The following is a 24,097-nucleotide window of genomic DNA, read 5'->3' as shown; positions in this document are numbered from 1 at the left end:
CTGGGCTGAGGTACCTGTTTTGGGTTGTGCAGGTGTGTGTGGCTGTGGGAGCCTGTCTCACTGCTGCCATTCCTGTTCTGTGGCTAAATGAAGCCTCTGGGAGCTGTAAATCTGTCACCTTCCATGAACGTTGCGTTCACGGGGCGTCATCTATTGAGAACTTACAAGTCTGTTCAGCACATAGGGTGCCACCAGCATCCATTCCTCCCCGTTGCCCCAGGCCTTTTTGTGCTGCAACATGGTAATTAATCTGTGCATTGCTGGAGGTTCTGATCTCTTCTGAAGATAACTTTGAAGAGTTATTTTCCTTGATATGTGCCACTGTCTCAGAGCTGCTCCCTTTGCCAGTGAAACAGCTTTCTGCTGCCAACTGTTGTTGCCAGATGTTATTCTAGAGAAAAATGTTTTCTCGTGAAATGGTGATGGTGGACAGGCATGGGTGGGACTGCTGGCACGTTCTCAGCTTGCCTTCCCTGTTAAGCTTCATTTATTAGTTTCTAAAGCACAGGCCTGGCTGGGGTTTTTGAGTGGGCTGGCGTGAAGCAAAAGGAAGCAGTTCCCTGCAAATAAAATGCAGTTATGCTGCAGGGTGGGCAGCTGCTGTTGCCAGCCATGGTTCATCTGGCTCTAAAGCCAGATGTTAGCAATGTAGTAGCAAAGATAATACTGACCCAGCCTGATAGCCACTTGATGTGCAGCCTGGCTGTGCGTATCCAGCGCTCACTTTCTCTACTGTCAGGTGTTTTGCAGTGGGCTTGCCAACGCAGGTGAGTGTCTGTACTGCATGGCTGGGTCGCAGCTGCAGTGGGTCCCCCAAGGAAGCTCGCACGTCTTGTGAGAAGAGGTTTTGTAACTTAAGCGAGCATGAACCCCATGCCTGTGGAAAAGGGGAGAGGCTGTTTGCCCGTCTGCTTCCAGGGAAATTGCTGCTTTAGGAAAGCATTTTGCTCTGATATGAGTGCAAGATGTTTGCAAAATTCCCTGCTGGCTGGTACAAGAGGAAAGGGGTAATTTTTTAATTGAATGCAGCAGAGGTGTGGATTTGGTTGTACTTCTGCAAACTACCTCACATGGATGATGCTGGCAGTGATGCTCTGGGCAGTGCCTTTGTCCTGTTTGCCCGGTCAGGCAGTGGTGAGAATACTTTTTTTCAAGAGGTTCATACATTCTGGCATCAACAGGAGCCAGTGAAGTAAAGTGGGGCTGCACTTGCTGCAGACCTACTTGTGAGAAATCTGCTCAAGCGTGTAGCAGATCTGTAACGCTGCACTGGGAGTGACCCACAATGAACTGCCATTCGTTAGTTTCTGCGGCGGTGTTTTGTGCTGTCAGATCATCTGAAGCCCATGGTTATGTTTCTTCCTCTTAGTAGCAGGGACAGTTGTCCTAGGAGACATCTGTCTGGTGAGAAGGGCTATGAGAAATAAGCAGAGTAAAGAAGAGAATTAATTACTCCAACATATTACTGAGGTTCAAAAAGGATAGGGCATTTGAGTGGATAATGAAATATGTTCCCAGTTACAGCTGCAAAGATTAAAAATACCCCAAACTTAGCGAGGGATCTATTTAAGGCAGTTGTAACTAATGCCAGTGAGGAAAGAATATTCTTTGGAGACAGATTATTCCATAAATGTCAAAGACAGAGGTTTCTGTCACTGCCTTCAGAAGCAGCAGTTACAGGCTGTAGTAAGGAGGCAGATACTGGGATTTTCTGGATAACAGGTCTGGGATTTCAGTTCAAATAGGAAGAAGTAAGCAAGAACTATATGGAAGCTTCCTCACTGTAACGTTGATCAAAATTCATGGTTTTGGCTTGACCATTTGCACAATGGTAGGTCTGATCCCTCCACTGCAAGTATTGATCTAAAGGAAAAGGAGTCTTCAGAAGTGACAGCAGGACGGGGAGAGAGAAGGAAGATAAAGGCAGTATAGGAAGGCCACATGCTGGTACCATCTGCCTCCCCTTCACACTATGCAAGGTCTTGTGCTGTGTAGGTCACCCAAATGGATACAAGAGCTCTTTAAGCAAGCACTGTCGAGCATCCCTGAAGTCACTTGAATGGTTTGCTTGCTGACTTACTTCAGCAAAAGGTCAGAAGTATGAGTTCTTGCTGGAGGAGAGTAGTGATGCTGGCCTTTTGGGAAAAGGGGTGTGATGACCGACTGACTCAAGCTTTTCTGGTTGTTTTTTCAGGAACTTGCTGAGCCAGAAAAATGCGTGAGTATACAGAAAAGAAGGAAACATGTGGGACCATCTGTCTCAAGTACCTGCTCTTCATCTTCAACTTTTTTTTCTGGGTAAGAAGCTTCAGTGTACTTCAGAGGCATTGAGATGGCACTGCAGTTTTGGTGTCAGGAGCACAGAAATCTTGGGCTTGATGAAGTCTTTGGCAAAAAGCACTGACATCAGTAGGACGCAGATTTAATCCTGTGGGGTGAAATCCCATCCCTTGGGCTTGCCCACCCAGGCTGCAGAAGTTATGGCATGACACTGTAGTCTCTGTCTGTTTCTAGGTCATGTTACTAAGTATGGAGAACAACAGGGAGCCTGAAAACATGCTGTCTCTGCCTTGTTTTTTCACCTGGATTGCTTTTTCAGGGAGCTTGAGGACTCCACAGTCCTGCCGTTCCTCCTCCTCAAAATGCAGAGGGAGTCCTGGCAGTGGAGTGGGATGGCTAGAGCAAGGATAACAAACACACACCGTATTGCATCTGGTTCCACAGTAGAGCTTCCTAGGGTCGTGCTTTCCACCAGAAAGTTACTGATACCAAAGGATTGTTTTTTCCTTTGCTGCCTGGGACAGAGCATTGGAGCATCCACGTCAGACCTTTAAGGAAAACTCTATCTGAGCTACTGGAAGCTGCGTAAACCCTTCCATAAACACAAAGCTTGCAAAGAGAGAAGGGACTGTTAGGAGTCTGGTTGGCATTCTCCACGTTTGTTTGCTGCAAGTGTTGGGAGTTTAACCAGCCGGGCTGTTTAGCTCCTTGACTGCTTTCTCCCCAGGTGTATAGTCTAGGAAGGAGATATTGAGCGTGGTTGTCATTTTTTGATAGTCTTGCTCCCTGACAAACAGTGGAAAGCTTGCTGATGTAAAGGTATTTTTTTTTTTTGCCTTCTCCTGCTGGGTAGCACCCCAATAGATTTGACATTTTTTCATATTTGCACAGGTAACAGTGTGGCTACATTTGTGAAGGCTCTGGTCCAAGTATGAACTGCTGTGCACAGGTGGATGCTCCAGATAGCTTGCATCTTAGACTTCCTGGGGTGCAAAACTGGCTACCTTGAAGCCCAGCCCCTCACAGTGCACTGGGGCCTGCTCCTGGTCCCAATGAGACCCCTGGGATTCCTTCCTTTAGCGTAGATCACCTTTGTGTCAGCTTATGGAGCTGAGGCATATCCTGGTATCCCAGTCTAGTTGCTCTGGGAGGTGAGGAAGTTCGTGCATCGGAGGCCTCTTATTTGCTTGCTTCTCTTTCTACCCAGCTGGCTGGCGGAGCTGTGATGGCAGTGGGTACCTGGACCCTAGCTGAGAAGAGTGACTACATCAGCCTGCTCTCCTCCAGCACGTATTCGGCAACTGCTTATATTCTGGTAGTGGCTGGGGTGGTTGTCATGGTTACTGGCATCCTTGGTTGCTGTGCCACCTTCAAAGAGCGTCGGAATTTGCTAAGAGTGGTAAGTTTTGCTTGTTTTTTTCATCTGGGGGAGGATTCACCCCATTTTATCTTGAACCATACTGGGAAGGAGGGAAACACCTTGGTTGTGTTCTGCACCAACATGATTTGTTAGTCTTAGAGCAAATACCACTAAGGCCTCCAGTTCCTCACAGAAGTGCTGTCCTTGTCCTAGGGAGCAGTTTCTACTGCAGAGCATTTCCTTTCATCCACCCAAAGAATATGACCACTGCATGGTTCGAAAGTACAAAGTATAGTCATAATACCAATACTTTGTGTAAGAATGTCTATTTGAAACTATTCAAAACAAAATCTTCTGGCTTTTGTCTCTGCCGCCTTCTCTGCTCGTCCCATATTCTGTTTTGGAAAGTGGGGAGAGGAAGATAAGAGAGACCTGTAACAAAACTGGCTTTTAATGACACTAGGTTTAAGCCAGATTGACATGTTTTTTCACTTGGTTGTCGAAAATCAGAACACTTCCAATTAATGTTTTCTCTAGTTGCAAAAAAAAAATTATTTTACTTTTGATTCCATAAAAAAATGCCATGGTCTTGATAATCTGCTGCTGCTTTTACACCTTTCCTTGTATTACTTCCTGAGCTCCCTGCTCACCCATCTACACTGAAGTTTTTGACCAGCTCTAAGGTTTCTATTCTGCTTCTTTCCTCTCAGATCTCACATTAAGTCTGGAGTGTGACAGCAGTCCTTTTTAGTACCTGGGCTACAGTGGTGAGTGCAGTGAGTGAAATAACAATCAGTGGCTCTTTGGTTTCACAGTTACAGAAAAGGATGCTTGAACCACCAGCTCCTTTCTTTGCAAATCCTCCTTCACCTGACTGTCCAATTTCCCCTCTTTCATTTGGATAGAGGAGCAGAAATAGGAGTCGTGAGCAAGCCTCATGCTTGTACCATTGCTTTGAAGGCCTGGCAATCCCTGTGAGAGGCAGAGTGTGGCCAGGAAGGGAGAATAAAACAGAGGAGGACACAGCGCATGCATTGCTGGTGCTCGTTCATTAGGCCTCTGGTCTGTAGCAGTCCGTTTTGGTCTTGCTTCACTTACTTTCCATGCCAAAGAGATCTCCCTTTGTCTTTTTGCCTCAGCCAGAAGCTACAGATAAAAATCCGGTGGGGTTTTCTTTGTTATTCTGCCACAGAAAACTAATAATTGTCTCTTGGGAACAAAAGGTCACTCTATGTCCTTACACCACGCGTCCTTTCAGAGTGGCTGGTCGCGACAGGCCTATTGTCTCTTCTTTCTTGTACTCTGCTTTGGTTGCCGGTGAGTAATCTGCACAAGAGACAGGGCTGTGCTTGCCAGGGCTGGGTGAGCCTGGCTGGGGGCCTTTGCCAGCTCTGAGCTCAGACAGTAATCCTGACAGCTTCACAGTCAGTGCCCCGGGGTCTGTGCCAGCCTCTCCCAATTTCTCTGTACCAGAGACCCATGCAAATATGGGAGGGAGTGCTGTAAGTGGCACTCTCCGCTCTCCCAGTGCCCCCTTGGTGCTTTTAAAAATCAATTATTGACAGCTTTGGGTGCTGTTTGTAAAATGCATATCTGGTTTTTAGTTTTATTTCTGTAGAAGACTCAGGAACCTGTGAATTTTTTTGCTGCCTTTCTACCTAACCGTGAGTTTTATGGGCCCACTTCAAGGCTTTTCATAGTATTTCATTGCTCATGAGTCACATCTGTGCTACCTTTTTTATGTCATTGTTTATTTGACTTCCTTGTGACCCTCCTTAGCCAGGTGATGTGCTACGGCTTGGGCAGCAGATGTGGAGTTTCTCTGGTTCCATGAGCAGGCATGGTAGTGCATCTGCAGCCTGGCTGGCCATGATGCCGCAGTCCAGCTCTTTACAAGCACACAAACCACTACTATATTATACTTCAGTTGAGATGCACACTTTCATACACAAAAGTATGCAAGCAGGAGTCTCAGGAAGGGACCCATCAAATAGAAGATCTTGCATGTAAAGAAAGAAGGTGGCTTTCTTGAGGCTTCACCCCTCACACTGCCACGTCTAGTTAGCTATTTCGGATAAGGAGAAGGAAACGCGTTGGTATGGTTTCTGTTCCTGCTGTATTTCAGCCTGGAGCCCTCCCACTGAAGTGAGATTGCTGATTTAGGAGTACAGTTGCTATATATCTCTTCTTCCTGTAGTGGAAAGATCTCTCCAGAGAGTGATTTGGATTGTAAGCGGGTTGAACCATTCTTTGGGTTATTCAGAGAAAGTACACTAAAGCTTGGGGCTTCACTCAAATGCTTGAAGCTGGATGGAGGAAATCTGGATCCTGTAGATCTTGAGGAGACACCAGGCAGCCCTGACTCTGGCTTGGAGCCAGAGTAACAGTAAATTTTTTACCCAGAGCTCACCCAGGTCCAGGCATGTGTCTATTATAGGCCTTTGGGTGATCCCTTGTTTCTGATTTGTTCCGCAGCCTGTTGGGAAGCCAGTAGGGCATGTCCCTGCAGCTCCATGCTGGAGCTGGCCTACTCTTCCCAGAGCAGACCTATGTAAGAAAGCCCTGCAATTCCTGATAAAGAGCAAGGAGAGCAGCCCTGTGCCCTGTGTGTGTCCACAGTGAAAGCTGCTGCTCCCCTATTTCAACATGATACTTAGAAGTGGCCCTGAGGGAATGATGAGACTGAGATAAGGGTAATGATGCAGTGTATCAGCAGAGACAGCTTGGATGCCTGGGTGGCAGATGCACTAACCTCCCTTACAAGATTTTACAAAGGCCTCACGACTCAGATTTTTTTAAGGTCTGCTGGCTACATGGTTGTTTCTATCCACCATAAACCAGCACAACGAGCCGAGATGTGGTGACACAACTCAGCTTTACCTGAATGCCTCTGACATGATGACACAGAGCAGGGAAAATAAATAAAAGAAACTTTCCAGTTCATGGGTTGTTTTCAGCATCCTCCCACCCTTCTGCCCCCTCCTTGACAGAGAGGTGATGTCAGAGCAGTTTGGGCATAACTAGGTCCCAACAAAAGAAAGCCAGCCTTTGTCTCAAGGCATGCCAGTCCTTTCTTGCCCCTTTTCAACCTCCTGGGAGTGTTGGGACCAGCCTTTAGCTATCCCGCACTCCGCTGGGTGACTCATTCTCCTGGTATGAATGGGTACCTTGTACAAGCTTCTGCAGAGATGGTCAGTGTTTGGCTGCTGGGGGGGGGAGAGTGTGGGGCTGGGGAGTGAAAGCCTGAGATTGTGTGCTCAGATTAAAGCCCAGTCTGCAGATAAAACCCAGCTGTCTGTCCTTTGCAGCTGCTGAATCCCAACAGGGGCGAAAGAGGAAGCCTGAATGTTTGTGTCTGTGTCTTTTTACTCCTGCAAAAGGACTCGCACATACCTGGTGAAGGAGGGTGCACTGTGGGAGTGTAACCCTCATGCAAGAAAGGCATCCGTGCTGTGTAGGTCAGCCTGCTGTGTCCAGGTTTTTGCTGTTCTTCTTTGTGCCAGGGAGAGATGGTTTCATGTCCAGTTACAGTTGTAGGGAGCCATTTGCTTAGTCCTTTGGGGAAAGCTGTTTTTTAAGCTCAGGGGTAAAGCAGGAAATGGTGATATTTTTTTTATTCTGTCCTGGGGAGGTCAGCTTTTACAGGGACTTAACATGAGGTCCTTATTATGGCTGGAACTGGTGTCTCTTCGGCTTTATCTACAGAAAGATGAATTTAGTAACAGTCATAGAACAGCCTGGATCTGTAAAGAAACTGTTAATTGCTGACTAGGAGCAAGGCAGGGGCTATGTGTCAGGACAGGAGGTCTCCCTGAAAAGCTCTCTTTGACCCTAAGGAGGGAGAGGCCACATCAGTCTCTGTCTTCAGGCCTGCCCAGTCCTTTTAATCTAGTACACATGTTCCTCCTCATAGATTTGTGTATAGCAACTGTTTGTGTATAGGAATAGCGCTCCCAAACAGTTTTCTGTACTGTCCGTTTGATTCTCCTTGTGATAAGCAGGGCACATCCCTTTCCATTTCACTGCCATTAAGACCTTTTAAGAAATAGGCATGTTCTCCTCTTAGTCTTCAGTAAGAAGAGTGTTCTCCTCTTAGTCTTCAGTAAGAAGAGTGTTCTCCTCTTAGTCTTCAGTAAGAAGTGTTCTCCTCTTACTCTTCTTAGTCTTCTCCCTCTAGTTTTGAGATTCTGAGCTTTTCCCTCTAGATCCTAGTTCAGCAGAATGTATAGTCGCAGTCCTGACTGAATCAGGGCTAGAGTCCATCTGCTTCAATAGTGCCCTTCAGCCTGTGGTGCAGCCCCGCAGAAGTCAACAGGAACATAAATCTATGGTTTATGCTTAGGTGGTCTGCCTTGGTGAAACAGGCCATTTGTTGCTTTATTGAATCATCGTTACAACATACATTGCTTCTTAGTAACTTGGTGACATGCCCTAAACAATATCAAAACAAGCAAAATTTCAATTTTTTTTTTTGTATTGATGTCAGAATCAGATGTTTCCTATGATATTGAATGTAGTCATCAGGTTATCCAGCAATCACTTTCTTTTGTGCAGTGATCTTATCTCTGTTGCCTGCACTTTTCCATTCTCTATATCCCTCCGGCTGTGTGTTAAACTCACACTTGCTGCTACTTGTATTCAGTTATCCTGTGGTATGGTTTTGTTTTTTTTAATGATGTGTGGGATTCTTCCTTTCCTACCCTATTGAGGTATTAATCCCAGCCCCTGACTTTCAACAGGGCTGCAGAAAAGCATGGATGAAGACAGGGTCCTGCATTTTACCAGCTAATGAAAAGCTATCTCCCAGCATCTCCTTGCATTCAGTTCTAATATCCTGCTATTCCCATTATTTTACAGTACTTCATACTGTTGCTGTGCATCTTTCTCCTGGAGATCATTGCTGGAATCCTGGCCTATATCTACTACCAGCAGGTGAGTGGGCATTAGTCCTTAGGCACTCAAACCAGAGAGAGAAAACAACCATTTATCATCCCATTTCTCCATCCAGAATTGGGCTCGGAGGCTTGGGACCTAGGACCTGGTTGTGGTTCACATTTCCACATGTCCATACTCGCTCCCCATCCCATACAGAAGACCCTGGATTATTTACTGTTCTTGACAAAGTGGTGGTGGCTACTCCAGGGAGGCTGCTCAGCCTTGCTGCTCAGCTCCTTCCTGTGGTTCACCTTTGTGTGCTGTTTTTCTGTGGAGCCTTGTAGAAGACAATTTTTGAGGCTGTGTAGATCTAGGAACTCTCCTAGCACCCTTCAAGGCGTAGTGCAAGCAACTGAAATCACATTAGTGCCACTTAGTATTTTCAGGACATGGGAACAGTTCCTGCTGCATCCAGCAAGCTAGCTGGCATGCTTTTGAACTGGTCCAGCTGGGAGGTCCTTTCAGGTCAAGAAGTTTTTGAGAGCTTTACTTAACAAGCCCAGCTGAGGGGCTGTAGAACAGCACAGGCTCCCAACAGCTGCAGTTCTAGCTTGGCACTTTTTGCAGTTGCAGAGGGCAGAGGCTTAAGTCATAGCTTTGTTTTCAAAGGGAGTTTAGCCACTAAGGCAGAAACAGCCTGTGAAGTTGCTCTCATGTCTGGAAATTGATTGTAAACAGCAAATGAGGATTGTTGTCAAGTGGCTGTCTGAAAAGCAGATGGACATCTAATCTTGGCTTCACTGCCAGGATTCCTTGTCATTCCTTTTTCTCTTGGGCTTTCTGTGGTTTGTCTCACTAAGATGGGTACTGGTGGTTTGTGAGGAGCCAAGGAACTGTGCTGGCTCCTACCAGGAGGGATCAGTGGCATGAGTGTGCATATTTAACAGGGAAAGATCAATCCTGGCAGGCATGGCAAGAAGCCGAGGTCCATCCATCCATCCATGCAAAGGCACGAGGTTTAGATACAACAGTGGTTGAAGAGGAGCTAATCCTTAGGTTGAAATAAGGGGTGACATATTCGGAGCTGTACCCTTGAATGCTTTAGATCAGTTGCGGGCATCTCTGATAAATAGCTGCACTTCCCCTTGCACTCTGGCTGGTAACTTCCCCTTCTTTCCCGGTTGCAGGCTGCTTGCTCTGTTTGCCACTGTTTTTATTTCAGCCCTTGCTTTGGTGTCTAAAGGCTTGCATGTGTGTGTCTAAACTGTTTCTTTTGTTATCTCTATTCCATGCTGCAGTACTTCCCTCTGAGCCCGCAGGTAACTGCTTTTCTGCCAAGTAATAATTCTGCTAATGGACTCTCCTCTTTATTTGCCTCGGATGCCTTCCAGCTGCTGAATGTTTTCCTTTCTTTTTATTACACTAAGTCCTTTGCACCCCTGTAGAGCTTCCCAGCCCAGGATCTCAAAGCATTTTGCAAATATTAATGAATGAAGCCTCTTACCATCTCTGTGAGGTAGGTGTTGTCCCTATTTGACACATGGGGTTGGAAAAAACAATGTTTCAAAGCGAGAATAAACTGCAGACTGCATTTTGCATGGTTCAGCATAACCAGATATTTGACCTCTCATTTACTGCTTACTGTGTAGAATAAAAGGTGTGTAGAGAGGATACCCACCTGTTTCATTCATTGACTCCATCTAAATGCATGTTGATGTTGTTTATTGGTATAGGAAACTTGGAAATTCACAGGTGTCGGCCTAAAGCAGTGTTGCTGTATGAACCAGGATGACAAAAAAAAAAAGATGCAGCTCCTTGGCACTTTTTGGCTGCGACCTGGATATGTGAGAAGAATTCAGATTAAAAGAGGCTCCACAGGAATAAATGTTTGAATCCAATCACCTGAACGTGCCGGTGGTTTATGATGATGCTTTCAGAAATTCTGTGCTTCCAAAATCAGACTTCAGCTCTCTGTCGCTGTTACCAAGAAAGGCCTTGCAGTACTTTCGCAATCTCACACTTAAATCCCCTCCTGTGGCATCCTTTCTGATGCCGATACAAGAGCTGTTCAGAGTACATGGCTCCAGTTCAGCATTCCCAGGACTCCGATTTCTTCCTGCTCCTGGACAGAGTGATTTGGTTTTTAGTATTTTTTCACAGGCTTCAGAGGGAGAAAACTGCGTGGTCTCATAGGCATATTCATATTTCAGCAGGCACGGTTTTGTATTCTCTTTTGATGCAGACATGTCTGGGCACCCTTACATATTCAAGATGAGGACCCATATGGTGATGTGTAGCGCAGGCTGAAATTTGGTCCAGAAGCACCTCCTTCCAGTTATTAAATGGAGGCATGATCTGTAATCAACTGGAAATAAGCCTGTCCAGTCGAACCTTGGAGGATGATCGTGAAGGAAGCTGTAGCTTACACTAAGCTCTCTGCTTTTCTCTTGGTGGAAGGGAAATTAAATCTATGCAGGGCTCTGGGTTGCTCTGAGGGGTGAGTTTGCCTTGTGATTTTATCCTGCTTGTCTCTTCCATTCAGCTGAGCATGGAACTGAAGCAAAATTTGAAGAACACCATGACCCAGAAGTACCGGAAGGAGGGAGAAGAGAGTGTTACCAGTGCAGTAGACAAACTGCAGCAGGAGGTAGGTATCTATAAAGGCAGGGAGACTTAATGCAATTGCAGGGCTTAAAGTCAAACACATAAAAGGCATTGTAGGCTCTTGACATCCAACATACAGATGTTTCTTCTGTATGGTGCGTGTATGTTCTGCTGCTTCTGATTCAAGACAAGGTTGGGTGGGGTGCAGGGCCTGGGCCATGCAATTGGCAGAATTGCATGGTGGGATCTGTGAATTGCGTGCCCAGTAGCACTGGGGAAACAACATCCGAATTGCTCCCAGAGTGAACTGGAGCTGCCACTCTGACAGCTGTTTCTACTTCCCACTTCAAAGCTTTGGAGAAATTGCTGACATTTTTCATTAAGCTGCTTGGTACCCTAGAGAGCAAGATAAAATGAAAGAAGAGGCTTCCTGCCGCTGTTGCTTGCTGTGCTTGGCTCGGGGGTGGTTCAGGTTAGGGCTGCCACAGTTCTGACAGGCTTTCCTACAGAAAGGACCCTTGTGCACGGGCACTTTCAAAGCATGGGGCCTATTATGTGCATACTGCCATAGCAGGTGAATTTGCAATAGTAACTGGTGATTAAACTTACCCTGTTATTGCCGTTAACACTCTCCAGTCCAGTAGTTAAGAGCCGAGGCAGCTGCAGGTAAGCTCTGGTTACAGTTCATGCCAGCAGTAACCAAAAGTCACAGCTGCTGAAAGATGGATATTTAATGGCCATTTTGGGGACTCTTAATACAAAAGTCACTAGTAATTATAGTAGCCTTAAATTTAAAAAACAAAACAAAACAAAAAAACCAAACCAAAACAAAAAAACTGAGATAGCTGGAATCTCTCTGCAAAGGAGGGTGAAGCTGAGGGCTTGGTGTGGGAGGCTGGAGGGAAAAGGAGGTGCAGTGCTTGCAGGCTCAGCCTTTGCTCTGTGTACATACAGTTCAAGTGCTGTGGGAGCAACAACTACACAGACTGGGCTGACAGCCTGTGGATCAAATCTCCGGAGTCCAATGGACGGAAAGTCCCAGACAGTTGCTGTAAGACAATAACCGACCTGTGTGGCCGAAGAGACCATCCTTCCAACATCTACAAGGAGGTAAAGGCAAAAGGGCTTCAGAGCCAACTGTCACAAAGTATGTAAAGGAGGTGGGCAGGGAGTGAGGGTGTTGACTTGATGCTGCAAACTGTTGGTAGGCTTCAAAGCCAGTAGGGTTCCGTAGAAAGCAGAATTCATGTATCTAGGTTAGCATTCAGCAATCTAGGCTATTATTTTATATGTAGATATAGAGAAAAATAATAAATTATAGTACGAAGTATGCTAGTGAGAGGGGGAAGTGGGAGAGGTTGTTGGTTCTGGCAAGAGACTTGGATGTGAGCCCTGCATTTGACACAGCTTCCTGTCATTGGAATTACTCAGTGAGGTGCAAATGGTCCTTGACTGAGATAGTGGGATTTGACCTGCAGGGTGAAGAAACAGTGCATGGGGAAGAAAGAGGACCCTGTGGCAGACAAATTAGGCCAGTTCCTGTGGGCTGCAGTTTGGGCTGAAGAGAAGGCTGGACACAGGGGAGGTTGTCTCTTTTCTAGAAGCAACAAACTGAATCCCAGACTAGCTGAATAAGTAAACAGGTAGCTCTCGGACCATTTATTCATCCAGTTGCATAAGGCTGCTAAAAGTTCTTGCATTTATTTGGGCACCCTCCAGTCCTGTCACCTGGCTTTAACTTGCTCATTGTGACATTCTTCTATGGGGTAGCATAATCCTGTTTCTCATCAGAGGAACCAGAACCTTTGCTGGCTGCTTTGAGCCTCAGGAGCAGCAGCTGGAGCATTTTTCTTATTTCTATTCCCCTGACAGTTAAGGAGGGCTGTGGATGAAGAGTTGGCCCCTTCAGAGCAGGTATTTCTTCTCACAGTCTGTGCAGGACTCAGAAGAGGAGCGTGAATAACATCTGCCATTAAGCCAAGCAACCCAGCTAAAAGGAAACCAACCATCCATCTTTGGGGAATGAACAAGGAATCTTTCTGATTTACCAAAGCCCCTCTTATGTTCAGCTGCTTGACTGGGTTTTGCTCTTTGGGAAGAAGACTTTCCCATTAGTTTTGTGCCTTCCAGGCAAGATCCAACAAGGAAGTGCAGAAGAGAGTGCAAGGGCTGAAGAAGTGTTTCCAAGAGGGGAAACCCACAGCTGTTTTGAGGGTTAGGGCTGGCAATTCCCATCCTCTCTCTGTGCTGTGTGAAACTGGAGGTGGCTGCCCAGCTGCATTATTAAGAGAGGCCCTGGAGGCTGCCAACTGTGTTGAGCTAGCTCTACAGGAGAAAAAGCTGTAAGGGGAGGTTTAGATCTACAGTCAGGTGCTGCATATTGTGTTATGAGGTCTCAGTCAGAGTTCAGAAAGATTTTAGTGGTTTTGGGAAGAAAAACGTAGAAAAGGGTCAGATCAGGGAACAGGAGTTCATATCAGGGCAGCTGGGGCTGACTCAAAAACCTAATGCTGGCATGGGAGAAGCGAGGCCTTTGCCATCCCTCCCTGGAGGGCTGCATGCTCACTCCTTCCCTCTCCCTGTGTGTGTGTGTGTAGGTGTCTGTGTTCACTGTGAACTCCTGGGGCAGGAGGGCGCTGCTGTAGCCTACACAATGTATCCCCCCAATGTTACCATGGAAAACCTGCCTCAACAGATTAAACAGTTTAATTATATACAGGGAAGTCTTCCAAAAAAAACCCAACCCAAACCAAAAATACCCAACCCAACCCCAGAGAACGTTCTTACTGCTTGATTTTTGCCTTATGACAACAAAAACTTGTGTTTGAAACAGGGAGGGAAAGGTCACGCTGCCAGGCAAGGATGCAGTTGGAAGGCAGAGGCAGAGCTTGGCTTTCCAGGTCCATGCTGAAACTCACTGCTGTCATAAATAGCAGTGGGAGGAATTTACTCTTAAAAGGCTCCTGTCATGTTACAGGTCTTGAATCCTGAATCCACTCAGCGTTTCCCTGGCTTTTTGACCTGATGGGAGTAAACACCCTTTCCAGGTGTGTGCTAGGCAGTGAGAGAGGGAACCTTTCTCCACATATCTCTGAGAAAAATGACACTCTCCCTCTCTGTGATGTGGCCAGTTCTTCTGCATTTCTCTGGCCCAGCTAGTGACTGACTGCCTTGGGTTTGTTCAGCAGTTCCCGAGCCAGTAGGTCCAGAGCAATACAAAACATGATGCAGTTTACATCATTGGTGTAGCTTTTCCAGTTGTGTGGGGGGAAGAGGTTGCTCACAGGCACTGCTTTTTGTAGTGTTGCTTTCAAGGGTTGCAGCCATTGGATTAAAGTGAACAAGACGTTAAAATGAAGCTGATTTTCCATGTCCCTCCTCTCACCCTGCAGAGCGGTTGCATTACCAAGCTGGAAAACTTCATTCAAGAGCATCTGAAAATTATCGGGGCAGTGGGGATCAGCATTGCTTGCGTGCAGGTAAAAGGGATGAGTGGAGTTTTGGGGGTGCTGGACAGAAGTTAAAGCAACCCTAGAGCTGAGGGATGCTAAAAATTGGATATTTTAGGCTTTTCCCTGCCTGGCAAGGAGAAGCTGCCAGGTACTTTGGGAACCTGAGGATTCACTAGCTCCCAAAAAAACCCCTATTCTGCCGGTCTGTAAAATTTGCTTCTGGTGAAGGATTGCAACCATCTGGGCAAGAGGGGAGCGACTTCTGCTCCAGGGCTTTGGGAAAGGCGGTGGTGGCCATGGCAGGCGTTTGGCAGCCTGAGAGAGACCTCTTGTGGGGATGTGCTGTGGTTGCCCGTGCAGCTGAAGAGCAGCCCATCTGGAGGAGTTTCCTGCCCCGGTTCATTAGGATTATTTTAAGTCATCCATAATTTTCTCCCTCAGTTGTGTCATATTGACACTGTGGGTCTGCAGATGATTTGAGAGAGGGTGATGAATAAAGGGGTAGGATATGGATGTCCCCCACTCCCATTTTAGAGGGGAGGGCACAGGATTTCTTTTCTTCCAGATGCAGACATCTCTGGGAGTTCCTCATCTTCCCCTTTAGCCTGGCAAGTAGTCAAATTACACCCCAGAGAAGCTGCTGCTGATTAATTACGAGGATTTGCACAGATTATGTTCTCTCCTGCTGCTTATTGCAAGCTGGAGTGCAGTATCCCCGGGCGGGAGCTGGCTGCCACTCCAGTCTGGGTCCAGGCTGTTAGTTTGCAAGCTGCTGCCTCCACTACATCCATTCTTTTTTTTTTTTTCTTTCATGCATTTCTCTCTTCCCTTTACACCCTGTAGATCTTTGGGATGATTTTCACCTGCTGCTTGTACAAGAGTTTAAAGCCAGAACCATATTAATAGCTGCGGGAACTCTATTGCTCCCCCTCTGCCACTTCCCTTAGCCCCTGCCAACCTGACCACTCTCCACCACCGCCACAGAAGTGTCTGTAACCTGAGGACTTGGCTCTGTAATTAAATGCCTCTCAAACCATGCACCGGCTTACCTGCCCCCTTGGGGGAAAGTCACTCTTCTTGTTGTGTACAAGGCAGCCAGGAGTTCAGCGGGTCCTCTTCATTGTCAAGAAACAAAAGAGCTGTGGATCTTCTGCTAGAAGCTTTAGCGAAACACTCCCTTGATATAACTACGAAGCAAGATTTATCCAGGACCATTTCTCTTGAGGCTTTTCCTGAGCCAACATGAAGGTATCGGGATGTTATACAGGAACCATGGTTTGCTCTCTGAGAAGTGCCTCAGCAGCACCAGGCATTGACTGTGAGGACAGATGATGTTTCTGCGCTGAGTTGGAGCCAGAGCTGAGTCTCTCATACATGGAAGATTTCTCTTCCTCCTCCCGAGCGTGCACCGATGTCCTACCACAGCCGTTCTCTGCCTGAGAGGATGCCTGCCTGTTTGCTTGGGGCAGGAGCTTCTCTCCCTGCTGATCAGGAGCACAACTTGATGCAGTTGAAATCTTGTCGTGACTCTGATGTTGCCAAGATGTGGGTGCCTTAGGATTTCTCAGCAATCCTTCCTCCTCTTCCTTGAAGCTTCCCCCAGTACTGTGCATCAGGAGCCACAAGAGGCCTTTTGCCTCCTAGCAATTCTGGAGCAAAGACAACGGACTGCTTTCCAATTCCTTTGGGTCTAGTCTGTTCTACTGAGTGAGAAAATTTTGTTTCCTCCTGCCTATCCCTTGCTGAGGTTTGGTGAAAAACTGGTCTGTTACTGGAGCTGGCATATCTTGCTACCCTTTGGCCTGTTTGGTTAGTGGAAATACCTTCTCACATCTCTTAGGTGTTGAGAGATGCCCTCGGCTTGATTTTTTCGGATTAAAACCTCCAGGTTTGTCTCTCTTGGGCAGGAAATGAATATATACAGATATTCTATCAGCCTCCAAACAGCTCATTAATCAGCTGAGGTTTTTCTGGCTGTAATGAGATCTGGAATCCCACTTTACTGGCTGCTGCCTCAAACCAGGACAGAAGGACTGGGAGAGCCAGCTTCAACCAGTCGCCCCAGTGTACTTGATAAGTCGGTAGTGCTGGGTTAACTGTCTGTCTGCTGCAGAGGAATAGGTTTAATTATATATTCTTTCTGCACTGGGATCCTGGATACATACAGGACATAGACATCACTGCTGCCATGGACTTGGTGCCATCGTGATGCCAACAGGGTCTTAGCCTGAATTGGTAGGATCTTGTGTGCCTCCTGTCTTGTTCTCACCTTCCTGGTATGCCTGTTACACCCATGAAGCAGAAAGGGCTGCGGGGTTTTGGTGTTTCTAAGCAGTGAAGACAAGCCCTTTTATAAACAAACGAATTTATTCCCTTTCCTGGCCTTTTAGCGGTGCCGTCTGAGCCCTGTCTCTTGGCAGCAGACAGTTAACATGAGCAAAATCACCCAGACCCCTAAACGGTCTTGCAGCATCGTGGGGTTTTTAGTTCACAAAGCAGAAATCTTGTACTGGCGCTAAAGGGCGACAAGTTAAAATTCAGAGCAGGTCAATCTGAAACTCCCCCATCAACATCAGCCCCGTGAAATAATCCTTAACTAATGCAGAAAGAGAGGTGGAGGAACTGAGCTGTATCCTTGGTTCCACAGCAGTAGGAAAGAGGGGAAAGAAATCTAAATTATTGTGTAATGATCTAAAGGAGAAATCTCTAAATTATTTCTTGTTTTATAATCAAGTTCCTGACAAGTATTGACTACTAACTAAGAGGAAAATATTGAGCATGTTGCTTGAAGCAATATTTCTAGTTTTTTAAGCGTATCTGTCTTTATAGCTGCCTTCACCCATTCCCTTCAAATACAAGTACAGGGTTGGGAGAGGCCAGGAAGAATGAGATATGAACAGTAAGTTGGCTTGTGTCCATTGAGTTGTTTTATACTTTTTCTCTGTGTAATAATATTCATTGCTTTTTTTTTTAACCTAGTTTAAGTTGCTGGCCAATAGAAAAATAAAGCTTAAGATTCTGTACTGATTCTGTGTAGCAAAACTGAAGGAAGTACCCCGCCATGAGCCAGAGGGGTTACATGGATTCCTCAGATCCTTGAGGAACTGGCTCCTGAGCAGCAGAAGCAGCTGGTCTGAGGGACCAGGTTGAGAAGGAAGCTGGGGAAGAATCTGCTTTGCTTTGCTGATCTTGCTCGCCTGGTTGTGATCTGCTGCCGTGGGGTGCTGTGGACCGTCTCGCATGTGGTGCCCTGAGAGCTGAAGTTGCAGGACATCAGGGTACCAGGAACTGCACATCAGCTGCGGTCCGTGCATGGAGGTGCACACCCAGCACTGCTCCAGGGTGTGTGGTCCATCTAATTGTGTTCGTTGGGGTACTTAGTGACCTCTCAGCCTTGTCACACAGGCTGCACTTTATCGTCATGTGCAGAGCACCGAGGTGGACAGAACAGGTGCTTTGCCATCGGGTAACTGACGTTCACCTTGCTGGCCCAGCTGCTGCGCAGTCAGCTCTGCTTAAGACCACCAGTTGAGGGTACAAATTGGCCTGGGGCTCTGCTGTGCTCTCCTACACCCTGTTTCCGCTTACCCCAAAGACAGTGGAAATCTTTCCCCTTTCCATCTTGACTGTAAGGACACGGGTGGGCTACTGCAGCAGGGCTGCCCCTTCCTACCACTGTGGGACAACAGGGGCTCTGTGGGTGCTACATGCTGGTGTGTGGTGCGTATTTGCTCTAGGTGCTGTGGAGTAGCTCGTAGCCACCTTACATCACAGACATGTCAAAAAGCGGGAGCAGTTGTGTGCCCTTTTTTATGACCCTTTGGGATTCAATGCTGAAAATTCCACAATACAAGTTTCAAATGTGCCTATATCTGGCCAGGTGGGAACACCTGCCTGCAGCTAACGGGCACGGCCACTCGGTGGCTCTCGGGGCTCAGTGCAGTGCGCTGTGAATTCAGCTCCTCTAATTCAAGTGAGTCTAATTCAAGCTGTTTGGCTTTGTGGGCAGCAGGGCCATGGTGTCACCAAGCCCCAGGGAAGTGCCGCACAGGTCACACTGGTGTTCCCTCGCCTGGAAGGGGAAGGTAGCTCCTTCCAGCCCTGCCAATGTGTCTGATTTTCGTGCTGCAGCAAGGCACTGGTCACACAAGACAGAGGCTGGGGGCTTGACCTGGCCTGCACTCAGCTCAGAGCAGGGACTTCGGCTAAAACAAACCCACAAATGTGTTAGCATATGCCAAGGAGACAGACCTGGGTGGCTCAGTGGGAGTGAGATGACCCAGCACCACTGCTACAGTACCGCTGTGGGGAAGGCAGATGCGCTCCTGAGATGCATTGGGTAAGACAGGGATGTGGTCACATCCATTTATGAGACCTTGTCCCAGGACTTGTGCGCAGCTCCGGCTGCCTGTTGCAGGAGAGCTGAGTTGAAGGTGGAGCATGAATGAAGAAGGGAGAGCTCGTCCTGGCGGGCTGTTTGCTGAGGTGGGGCTGGGGGAGCGGGACGGGCTGGGCTCCTGCCTGCATGCTTACAGTGGGGGCACAGAAGGTGGTGCGGATGGCTCTGTGTTATCGGTGTCTCCCAGACAGCTGCTGGGACACCTCGGCTGTTCTGCCATAGCAGGAAGAAAAATGCACAAAACTCCACTCCTTGGGCCTCATCTCGTTCCCATCTGTGTCACTAGGGGTGCAGTGTGGCTTCAGTCACCCTTTTCCCCCCACCGAAGGGAAACTGGCCCGCTTTCTGCAAGACCAGCATGGGGTGGCATCTGTGAAGCCTGTAGCACAGCGTCTTTCAGCATGAAGCAGTTGCTTAAAAGCAATTTCTCTTCTTTGAAGTGGCTGCTGCTGCAGTGTCTGTGATCAGGGTGCAATTACCATCTCGCAGCATCCCGGCGGGCCGCACAGCCTCAGGTCTCTGGGTGCTGCTGCCTCTCTTGGGCTGGGAGTGGGGATTTCTCCCCCTCCGGACCTGGAGATTTGGGCTGTGCTAATTGCCCTTTGCAGCTATTGGCTCAGCTGGTGGTTTGCTCTGTCAGGGTACCCAGGTGGTTGGTACAATTTGCTCAGGAATAAAAGGGAAAACAGGTGTAGCAGTTAATAATTCTGCAAGGGTCCAGCTTTGGGGCAGTCACCCTGTTCCCACAGTTTCAAAGAAGACACAAGTATTTCATGCTCCACTTCAGGGCTGCTTCTAACCCCAAACCAGTTCACCAGCATGCCCTTTCTGCCTCTGCTGTTTAACTGGGAGGAACTTTCCCCTCAGGGAGGCCTTGGTGCCCCTTTCTTTGGCCATTTATAAAGCCTCCCTTCGACGGTGGTTGTAATGGCCTTTTCCTGCTGGGCTGGGGCTGAGCAGGGCTGCGACAGTGGAGAGAAAGACGAGGAGCAGGCAGCAATACACTCCTCCCTGGTGAGATGTGACGAACACACCCTGCTTGGGAAATGGTAAAAGGGAATGCTCCATCCTTTCCTACTGTGAAACCTCCCCAGGTTTCCTATGTACTTGTGTGCCTGCGTCCCTGGGAGAAGATGCTGAGTGCTCTGTGCTGCTCCTTATCACGCAGTACCAAGCAGCAACAAGAGATGCCTCAAGCATCACCATGAGCAGAGACCCAACAGCTTCTCCTGGCGTGGCTGGGTTTGCTGTGGGGTCCTGGGCTGACTCCCATGCTATTAACGAGCAGCTCTGTCTCCCTGTTGAGCTGCTTCTCCAGGAGGAGCCTGTTTGCCCGCTGCTTCCCTGCACCAAAGTCTGGTCCGGAAGAGATGTGGCGGTTATACTGGTGGCACCACCCGGCCGGCCAAGGAGGCAACGGGGAAGAGATTCATGTGGTGCATTCAGAAATTACAATTCCTTGTGGGGAGGGGGCATGATGCCCTCAAATGATGTGTAATCACGTGAACAGCGGGGATGCAGGTGCCCACCACATTCATCCAGTGACTCATTCCGGCACAGCAGATTGTCAGGCACACTGGGGTTTTGAAGTCCTCTTACTCCCTGTAAAGGAGGCTGCTCCTCCTGCTTTCTCGGCTGCCTGCATTAGCAGAAAGGATGCTGCACACGCTGAGGCCATCGGGATCAGCAGCCTTCTCTCTTCTGATTACTGCTCCCGCCTGCAGAAAAGGAGCTGCTGAGCATTACACATTTCCAGGCTTCATTTTTTTCGAGTAGCGAATTATCTTGCTGACAAGGAAAGAGCCGTTTCTGCCTGCAGAGAGCGTGGAGAGAGCCCGGTGCCCCAGCAGGGCCTGGTCCTGCTCACGGCTGCTGTGTCCACTCCATTGGGACAGTAAACCCCACCCCCCCGCTGTTCCAGAGGTGGCTTCGATAGCCGCAGCACGTGTCTCTGGGGACTATGGGGGGCTAGAGGCATTGGCCCTGGGGTGCGGTGTGTGTGGAGATGACGCATACACACATATCTATCTATGTATCTCCTCCTGCCGTGCTGGAGGATTTCCACTGCCCACAGGAGCTTCTACAGGTGAGGTTTATATTCCTTATTTTGCTCAGAAATGCTGGAACCCCTTTACCCCAGAAACCTGTCACCATAGAAATGTGCTCTGTCCTTCCAGAGTCATGGTCCCCCTCTCCCTTCCCAGCAGAGGGACGTCCTCTCCCCTGGTGCGTCAGCCGGCAGCCAGGGATGCTCCCTACCTGCCAGCAGTCACAGCCTCAGCCTCCCCTCTTCTAAAGGGCTCCCCAGCCTGGGATTAGCGAGGGACCAAAGTGAATTATTGTACCACACAGCAAACGGCTTTCTCATTAACCCAGCGGTGCCCCGTCAACGTTTGGCTGCAGGTCTCCTGCCTGCCACTGCCTTGTAAATCGAATAGGCATCTGCCTAACAGCACCTCGCTGATGGCAGGCGCCTGCACGGCCATCATCCTCAGGGGAACACAGGGCAGTACCAAAAAGCTTAAATTTGCTTTGTTTCACAGGAGAAACTGAGGCAAGCGTTTCACCCACGCTCACACAGCAAGTACGTGATGGATGCTGGGGGACCCACGGTGTGGGGGTGCCTGTGCAGAGAGGTGCCTGCGACGCTCAGTAGCATGCCGTACTCCTAGAGCGTGTTTTAAATATTGGGAAAGCCTCCTCTTTCCTGGGAGACCTGCCTAGTAATCGCCTTCTAATCCTCCCAGGGAGTCTTCCCAGGTTGTTTTACACACTTTGATTTCTTGCTGCCTGTTCTGGGATGCAGCATTAAGCAATGATGGCCTGAGATGTGGGGCAGCAGGCTCTGGTTTGGGGACTGGGACTGCAGCCACTGTCTCCGCTCCGGGGGGATGTGAGCTCAGTTCCCCCAGGACAGAAAGAGCAGCTAATATCACTACAAGACGACATCTGAAGGCACGTCCCTCTGTGCCCAGCTCTTACGGCTTCTCTCTTGCACATTATCCCTCTGTTATATGCTGAGCATTTTCAGGTACTATTTTATATTTACCTAGATTAAATCTTGTCCCATTCAAACGTGCCCAACTCTCTAAGCTATCCCAGGCTAATTCCCGTTTTGTTCTTGTGTTTTCCATCCCTCCTCCTCTGTCAATCCACAAACATGATCAATGTTACAATTTATTTCTTTTTCCTCCTTTCTCCCTCTCCCGCCACTCGCTTCCAGGACTTTAATGAAAGTTTTTAATAGAAGTCAATTGACCTGCCCTTTCCTTAGCCGAATGCCTCATGTTCCGTGGATGGGCTCATGAATGATTCAGCTGTTTGGGCTGTAGCTGGCAGCTGTGGCAGAATTACTCAAAAGAAACGTTTCTGAGGTTTGTCCACACTTCCAAATTGCACAATCCTGAACCCCAGAGCAGGGAGTGGAGCCCTAAATCATAGGACAGCAAAGACGCCTGCGTATGTATTAAATATGTTTTTCAACAACAAAACAACACCAAAAACCAAACACAGATGTTATTCAAATGTATTTTACAATTCACTTACCATAATTAATGGCACTGGATGGGGCTATTAAAATAACAGTCCCTACAAACATGGGTCTTGATGCCCTTTTCACCAAAAAAACCCCAATGCTGCCTTCTGGAAGTGATCTGAATTTAAGTGAACGTGGGCGAGAAGAGGCAGCGTTTCACAAGCAGAGCAGTGGGGATGCGGTTAAGGTGCTGACTGGGAACACAGGAGCTTGGTATTGCATCCCCAGTTTGCCTGGAGGCTTGAGGACACCTCTTGCACTGAGGTTTTTGGTAGAATGCAACAACCCCTTTAGCGAAGTGACCAGATATCCAGATGTTTTCGGTGCTGGATGGGAGCGGACGGGTGTGGGGCACCACAGGAGAGGTCTGTCCTGCCCCCCCCGCGTGGGAGCTGAGCTCCTCTGCAGCCGGAGCCTGCTCTGCACGCCGGACAAATCCATTCCTATCAGTTTCTTTTTCCGTTCTAATCGTATTTCCTTTTCCTTGTCTCCTTAGATTGAAAACTTCCTTTCGGTGTCTGTACAAGCTGTGCCAAGCCCCACACAGCCCCGGTTGCACTTAAGTGCTGCCTGTAATCTAAGTAACAATAAAAAAACAGCCCCAAAGGAGTTATGACCCTACAAAATTACTGAACTCTGGTGGCAGTCCTCTTCTGAAACCAACAATGGGAAACGCAGGTCAGCATCAAACTGCAGCCTCTGGTTTAGCATCAGCAATTTCTTCTAGTTTTGTGTAGCCAGGAGCTTTGGGTAAACTCCATCCTGCTCTTGCAGGCAGAGGTTTCCGGAACGGGAATGCAAATAACTTCTGCTCTCCACGCACCACTGGAGAGATGCTCTTGTTTCTCTGCTTTAGGATTCAGAGTCCTTCCCGGAGACAGGGTCCAAGGATACTTGTCATCTCCCGGGGGGGGCACATGCCACCAGACTGCTGATTTTCCCCAGGAAAGGGCCCTGGAGGGGGAGGGCAGTGAGCTGCAGCCCCCTCGGGCACTTCCTTCCACCTGCCCTGTGCAGGGACCCAGCAGGCAGGGGCAACCCCGCTGACAGCACCTCCTGGGCACCAGTCAGAAAGGACAGGCTATAATTAAGGCAATTATGCCTTTAATTAGGGATAATTGAGCTAATGGCTTTTTTTCCAGTCTACATCCCCTCTCTCAGATAACCTATGAGCTAAGCTCTGAGCTCCCTTTCAGAGCTTGTAGGAGGCAAATGTTCATCCCTTGTTTCCTCTAACTAATTAATCCTGTCCCCAGTCACACTAGAGGTGTCAGGAGATGCCCCCAGTTGCTCTTAACGAAGCCAGTGGGTGCATGAGGGTCATTTGAAGGCCTGAAGGGGCTCCTAGGCAGTGCTTTGCAGGGCTGGTTGTCCCCTCTGTACCTCTAGCCCAGGAAAGGGACTGTGGCACCAGCCAAAACAGACATGCTGGGACTGAGCCCAGCAGCGCTGCCCGAGGCACGGGGGCTGAGCTGTGGGCAGAGGAGATGCGCTTTGATCACAGAGCAGTCTGGAACCAGGGCTGGGTGCTGACGGAGAGGCTGCAGGATGGAAGAAATGAAGCTGCATGTTTTGTTTTCATTACAGCCCCT

At 48.3% G+C, this 24,097-nt stretch overlaps 1 protein-coding gene across 3 annotated transcripts in view; it reads left to right on the top strand.

Moving 5' to 3' along the window:
- The window catches only part of CD151 (CD151 molecule (Raph blood group)), a 36,812-nt gene extending 19,214 nt beyond the window's left edge, over nucleotides 1-17,598 (top strand). For all 3 annotated transcript variants that reach the window (XM_054198818.1, XM_054198820.1, XM_054198819.1), the window contains exons 3-9: nucleotides 2,195-2,298; nucleotides 3,488-3,679; nucleotides 8,498-8,572; nucleotides 11,058-11,162; nucleotides 12,074-12,229; nucleotides 14,512-14,598; nucleotides 15,415-17,598. In XM_054198818.1, coding sequence (XP_054054793.1) covers nucleotides 2,215-2,298; nucleotides 3,488-3,679; nucleotides 8,498-8,572; nucleotides 11,058-11,162; nucleotides 12,074-12,229; nucleotides 14,512-14,598; nucleotides 15,415-15,474 — 759 coding nt within the window. In that variant the 5' untranslated portion in view covers nucleotides 2,195-2,214 and the 3' untranslated portion in view covers nucleotides 15,475-17,598. The remainder of the gene's footprint in view (nucleotides 1-2,194; nucleotides 2,299-3,487; nucleotides 3,680-8,497; nucleotides 8,573-11,057; nucleotides 11,163-12,073; nucleotides 12,230-14,511; nucleotides 14,599-15,414) is intronic.
- Nucleotides 17,599-24,097: the final 6,499 nt, after the last annotated feature.

The sequence above is a fragment of the Rissa tridactyla genome, chromosome 4 (assembly GCF_028500815.1).
Source record: "Rissa tridactyla isolate bRisTri1 chromosome 4, bRisTri1.patW.cur.20221130, whole genome shotgun sequence".
Lineage (NCBI taxonomy): Eukaryota > Metazoa > Chordata > Aves > Charadriiformes > Laridae > Rissa > Rissa tridactyla.
Note: the sequence above shows the minus strand (reverse complement) of the source record. Positions and strands in the feature narration are given on the sequence as shown.